Source organism: Crassostrea angulata, chromosome 3, assembly GCF_025612915.1.
Source record: "Crassostrea angulata isolate pt1a10 chromosome 3, ASM2561291v2, whole genome shotgun sequence".
Lineage (NCBI taxonomy): Eukaryota > Metazoa > Mollusca > Bivalvia > Ostreida > Ostreidae > Magallana > Magallana angulata.
This window is the reverse complement of record NC_069113.1, coordinates 34,082,416-34,089,058: the sequence shown is the minus strand read 5'-3', so window position 1 is coordinate 34,089,058 and position 6,643 is coordinate 34,082,416. Positions and strand designations below refer to the sequence as shown.

Below are 6,643 nucleotides of genomic sequence, written 5' to 3'. Positions count from 1 at the left end.
TTACAAAAACACAAAATTAAACCTTTTTTTCTCACGCACTTTTTAAAATAATTGAATTCATGAACTAATATCCTTTTGCGATACGTTCTAATCGACAATTGTTGTTGGTCTTCTTTGTTTAATCTTCTATTCATTTATGTTTTGCAATCATCCCAATCCCCATTCCAAAATCTTGGTCTATTGAATAGACAAAATACAATTTACTATTACGACAAAAATCACACATACTTGGCTTCCGATGAGTTTATGGAAAATTGTTATATCATAGGAACAAAATTAATGCATGTGTTTTACAGGCACACATATTATAATAACTAAAGTGATTGCATAAACCAATACTTCAGAAATTCTGGTTACTTTTTTGAAAATGATTATGAATGAATTCAAACTGTGGGTGGGAGTGCAGTAGTAAAAGATTGAAGTACATACTTAAGATTTGTGCTTAATGCAATAAATAAGTAAGTGCAATCTCTCAACACCAACTTAATATTGAATCCGGCAAGTGATATAAATTCATTTTAATTTTCCTTATTTTAAACTTCCCTTTCTTTAAAATGTAATTAACATCCCATGCATCCTTGATCTTCCTCTTTGCTTATTTAATGCTTATTTAATGATCCAACATTTCTTACCCCTTGATAAAAGATTTCCATACAGTTGAATATAGAAAAAAGATTTGTCAAATGCAAATATTTCATTAAAATCATAATAAAAATAAATAATGTGATATCATGATAAAGCATTTTACAAAGTGTAACATTATGTCTATTATTTTTAATTTAAAAATGATTTATATCCTGTTTTACACTTGATCACTCACAGAATGTACAATGTATTCATATTATGATCAAATACTTGTATGTATTTGTAAATTTGAAAATATATCTTTCACGTAGAAGGTTTCCGGTTTTCTTCTTTCTTGTCAACCACTTGCTTACTTCATATCCTCCATGGGCCAAACAAAATTCACCTGGTGATTTACAAGTGTGTCTATGCAATCGACACCGACGATTTCCGGGAAAACTGAGTTCTTTTAATAACGATGCTTTGGGACTCTCCGCTATATATAAAGTCATTGAAAGGATCAAGATTCATTACCAGACCCAACGCTTCGATCAAACATGTGTAAGTAGAGGACTATGTGGCTGTGTTTTTTAGTTATTGCATTACATAAATTTCTTATCTATATAGAAATGTATAATATGATCTTTAAAAAATGTTTTTGTTGATTGTTCAAAATGGGTTTTTTTTTCAGCTAATTTCTTTTTTAAAATTTCAACCGTTTTTCTCTCTCTGTAGATTTTCAGACAATTTTATCTATTTTTCATGTTTGTTCATTCATGTTTCTTATAAACTATTTAATTTTTATTTCATTTAAAAAATATATCTTTAACAATTTATTTTATGTTTTCTTTCTTTCCCTCTATAGATTTCCGGGCAACTTTATCCACTTTTGTTTTGTTCATATCTATGACAACTTCGACAGAGGGTGCAATTAACCAAACCCCTCCATGGAAATCTCCATGTGGAAAAACAACAATACCACCCTCATTCCTGGCAAGTTTGGGACCTATTCTCAAGCAAGCTGTACCCATCAAACGTATGCTACACAATGTCATCATAGAATTAAAGGAAACTGATGAAAAAGTTGAGGCTATTCAACAATATTACGTGAGTTGTGGTTTATTGTATGCATATACAATTATTGTAAATTTTGAAAACCTTATACCTGTGAGTTTATCTTTTAAATTAACATTGTAGGTTAGGCAGAAATTTGTCGATGCAGTAGAAGCTAATATTATTCAAGGTGAAGAAAGTAATCTTCATCATATCATTGGATTCCCTGTGTATAAAGGCATTCAAGACAACGACACGGTAATGTTGTTAAATTTATATATCATAAAGAACATAATTTATCTTGATGCCTCTATTTCAAATAATCTGATATTAGGGTAGAGATAATTATGATTTTAAAATACTTATTTATTAGTTTTTGTTAATTTCAGATAGAGGATGTATTCTACAGAGATTACGAGACCTTTTCCTCTGTGTTAGTATTTTTAGAACAATCCAGCTGGGATGTTGTAACCATGAGTGGCGACACCCAAAGCGTCCTTCAGATGTACAAATCCGTCATTAGCAAAATACTGGGCATCTTGTGCAAATATTCAAACTCAATGGAGAACAGAAACATCACTTATGTATCGCGAGATATCATGCAAGACGAAGACAGAGAGGTTGCTATCGAATCGAGGCTACTCCGAAAGCGCGATTTTATAATTCTAAAAGATTTGAGAGTTCTCCTGAAGAAAATGATTCCAGATTACGCATTACTTAAGCAATCCACCCCTTGAACTACACTTTATGCCATGAGTTTTGATACAAAAGAGTGATATTCATTTATTTTTTTAACTGGTTGTTGAGACTGCATTATCTGAACATTTTTACTGCTTATTTATATATTTATAGTTTGCGTGCATTTATATATTTTTTTTTTAATTTATATTTATTTATTTGCCATTATACATGAAATAAACATACATATAATTAGTTTTTCACCAAATGACATTTTGTTTCATTTTCTTTCCTTCCCTCAAAAATGACGGTTGGGGTCCTTATTTTCATGACATTGTTATATTTTAAATTGAATACATAAAAACGCATTTTTTGTTAAAACATTTTATATTGTTGACTTATAAATAAAATTAGGCTTATCATTTGGTAAATTTGACAGGTGCCCTTTGACATCTATAAAATCCAATGGGCTTCCATTTAGAAATTGTTAATTTACGGAGCAACCTCAGGAAAACATCTTAAGGAAACAAATAATTCCCTCCAATAAAACATTTTGTTTTATGATACCTGAACAAACTTAACACGGATTCGCCCAAAAATTAATGCTCTTGAACATTTCCCATAAAATCCATTAACAGTTTGTTTAGAACTTCATCAAAGTTGTTTTGGAATAGTTAACCACGTACTCTAAAGAGTTGTAATATATGATTAATTTTGAATGGTGATAACTCATTGACGTATTTATTTTTCCAACAACATTAATTATAGTATTTCAATGTTATTGATAAATGAATAGTTAAGTATATTTTTCCGTCGGATGCTCGCACTTAAAGTTCCCACACCACTATCACGGATAAATGAGGCAATACGAGTTTAATTTCCCCATTGCTTTTTCTGATTCACACAAATGTACTCCGTGAACTTGTCCGTGATTTGGGAATTGTAATATATTTTTCTTGCTTTAGACATGTACCAACTTTTTTCAATGGACAGAACGAAATTTTCATTTTCATCGTGCTTTGAAATAGTGATGTGTCTATGTGTGAAATTTTATGATAAAAAAAATACGATTAAAATCATTTAGTGTAATTGATAGGGAAAAATAATTCGGTAAATTGTTAAGATATGATATATAATTTTTGTCATCTTTATCTAAAAGATATTTTGTATAAACAGCATACACTATAATTTATGCATTTATCAATTATCTTAATAATGGGCTAATGGTTTACTGTTCAGTAAATTATAAAAGACAATTCCCCCAAATGTATTTGAATATACATGACACATTTAAGTGTCTAAAAATAAATCATGGTTAGGAGGCAATCGTTTTTTATTGGTAACGGATTGAATAAAGAAATGGTAGGGATAGATTTGGTCTGTATGTATCTATACAGATAAAGATTTCCTAATATAGACCTAATATAGAAACGAAACAAGATCAGACTTGAAAGTTCTGTTTTCATCTTTCTTCTACAATTCAGAGGTTATTGCGTCATGCTCCAAAGAAAAGAAAATGTTTTTTTTTTCTTACGTTGTTATGAAAAGCTTTGATCCTTTTTTGAAACCTCTTTCTTAACCGCTTGATTATATTTTGACGAAATTAAATCTGCCATACTCTATCAGGTATTATAAACTAATACATTCGCCTCTGCTTCTTTTTGGATATTTAGGTTAAACACATCTTCTGATAAATCAGATGCAAAGTTTTAACGTTATGCATATAAATATGCTCTACCTATTTGCTTTAATAATGTGTTTTAAACTTTTTCAAGGTGTAAGTATTTAAGTTTAGTCTTTGACTGGGATGAATTATTGAGAGTCTGTCAATGTGTTTTAATTCAATATTTTAATGATGATTATGCATACAGGTATTTTATTTCATCCCAATCAATTAAGTGTACATTGTTTTGATATTGATTATGTCATTCATTAAATGATAATTAATAGCAAATTCACATATTTTGGTTGTCTTACTTTCACATTCTTTTGTAAAATTCCTGTATATAGATATTTAAATGAATATGAATAAGTAACTTCAGAAATGTGCTATACCCAAGTTTCGCCAAATTGGTGAACAATCACTTTCCGCCAAGTATCTGGAACAGTGAAAACTAAACGCTGAAAGTATAGAAAGTTTATGTAAGAGTCTTGAAACATTTTTGTTCTTTGGAATATTATTTTTAAGTAAACAGTCTCTCTTTTTTCACTTTTTTATCGCCCTTCCGTTTGATAAAACTCTAAAGCATCCTTTCAGTTCCAACACTATTTTCACGGATAAACAAGGCGATATGAACTACATTTCTCCTTTGTTTTTTTCTGACACAAATATACTCCATGAGCTTGTTCGTTATTTAAAATTCAGATATCATACCTGCTTGAGACATGCATTCACATTTTTAATCGACAAAATACATTTGCTTTGCAAATAGTAATGCATTTATCTAGGTGAAATATATCCTCAAATTCGATTAAAAAGTATGATAAAAATCATTAGGTAAACTAAAAAGGTGTAATACATGTATATGATTTTTGTCATCTGACCTAAATATCGTTTAGGCTATATACACTACTTTTTATGCAGTTACTTTTATCTTGTATCGTATAATATTCATCGTCTAGGTCAATGGTTTACGGTTTAGTTAAGCTTTTCAAAGCCAAAAGCTCAACCGAGTTCCTTGATCAACTTATGTTTTGAGTTTGATTTTGGTCTACTGTAAACTTTATTGAGCTTGAAAATACAACGCATCTATTCGTGACTGAGCCAAATAGAGAGCATATTATGACTTCCTAACAATAACACCCATTATGACTTTTACGGTAACATTGGGGTTATGGTGATTTGTATTTATCTTAACTTTAAAATAATATTCGGATAATGATTCAAACAAAAATAGAGGATACATTATCATTATAACAAATTCAATTTGTATTTTGAATGTTATAAATCATCCGTACTAATACCTTTTTGAGAGATTACAAATATTGAAATGAATACAGAAAATATATCTTATGATAATGATTATTTGAAAAGTTATCAAGGAGAAAGTTATATGAGATTCGTGTAGAATTTATAAGGTAGATGAAATGTAACGAGGGGACAGTGTGAATAGAAATCACTTTCAAGAACATTGAAGCAGAATTTATATCATATATAAACAGGCGCGTGTAAAGAATATACTTGATGGCCGAAGGGATTCGGAAATGCCTTACAATGCAAAAGATGGAAAGAACTATGAATAGAAATAGCAAAACACATTGTGAATAAATCGATCTGAGTAAAAATCAAAACAGAACAATTTTGATCTATGATTGGTAAGTGTAGTGCAAATTTGCAAGTAGAATTTGAAAATTTAATTAAGAGGCCATCATCTATAAATGATAATTTAAATCTCCAATTTTTTAGAGATTGTATATGTAAATTTATTTAGACCCGGAAATCAATGCATTGGTTCATATCTAATAATGATTATGACAAAATGTAAAATTCATGTTAATACGTTAACAAAATCTGTCTGTGGGGTGTTAAAATATGTTCAAGCTGAATTTTGGACAAAGAGTGACACATAATGTTCTTTGTTGAATTTGATATCTATTTTTATATATACTCGCCCATTAATTGATACAAGTGCTACTCCTATTTTTTTTCCTTTAAAGAACGATAATTCAAACTTGCTTTATCGTTAAAATGACAAACTGACAAACAACAAGATACTGATACATGTGTATTTTTATATCATCCATTTAAAAGACTGATCAATAACTACTTACAATTTTATTATATAATTTATTAACACAAATTTAAAAATGTGCTTCACTGTTATGTAGATAAACATCATCGTTTTAATTGATCGTCCAAGATTTCATTTCTGCTCATATACAACGGTTCTTATTCTAACGTTCTAGACCCAGACTCAGGTCGTGTACAAGTTATAGTTATTAACACTTTTCAATTAATATAATTATGGGGATTTTTTTGTTTTAGGTTGAGATGAAAAGTCGCCGTCACAGACGTTTTATTTCTTAGAGAAACTTTTCGGTCAGTGCGAAACGGGCAGAAAATAACCAATGTAAATGTGGTGTGGGGAATAAAATGATATTTCTTTAAAACGAAGGTGCTTTCTTTGTCCATTTTTCTTTTAGTTTAATTTTTTGAGTATGGAATTTAAAAAGAAGAATTGCTTTTGATATTTGTATCATGGAGTGAAATTTGAGTAAATGTTATCTATTCATAAATAGACCTTTCCCTTTGTACAAAACAATAATTCACTTCAATTATAATTGCTTAATTATTTTATTAACTCTTACACCTCACCTTTGATTTAATTGACTCACTCATATTGAAGTT

At 29.4% G+C, this 6,643-nt stretch overlaps 1 protein-coding gene across 1 annotated transcript; it reads left to right on the top strand.

Moving 5' to 3' along the window:
• Window positions 1–1,042: 1,042 nt before the first annotated feature.
• LOC128178137 (uncharacterized) lies at window positions 1,043–2,557 on the top strand. Its single transcript, XM_052845160.1, has 4 exons — window positions 1,043–1,125; window positions 1,430–1,671; window positions 1,762–1,875; window positions 2,007–2,557. The coding sequence occupies exons 1-4, from the start codon at window positions 1,122–1,124 to the stop codon at window positions 2,352–2,354; spliced, it is 708 nt and encodes a 235-aa protein (XP_052701120.1). The 5' UTR covers window positions 1,043–1,121; the 3' UTR covers window positions 2,355–2,557.
• The last annotated feature ends 4,086 nt before the right edge of the window (window positions 2,558–6,643 follow it).

Excerpts from the sequence above, each read along its gene's own strand:
- LOC128178137 (XM_052845160.1), top strand. Across the intron at positions 1,672-1,761 it reads AGGCTATTCAACAATATTAC|GTTAGGCAGAAATTTGTCGA; the intron begins GTGAGTTGTGGT and ends TTAACATTGTAG. Across the intron at positions 1,876-2,006 it reads GCATTCAAGACAACGACACG|ATAGAGGATGTATTCTACAG; the intron begins GTAATGTTGTTA and ends TGTTAATTTCAG.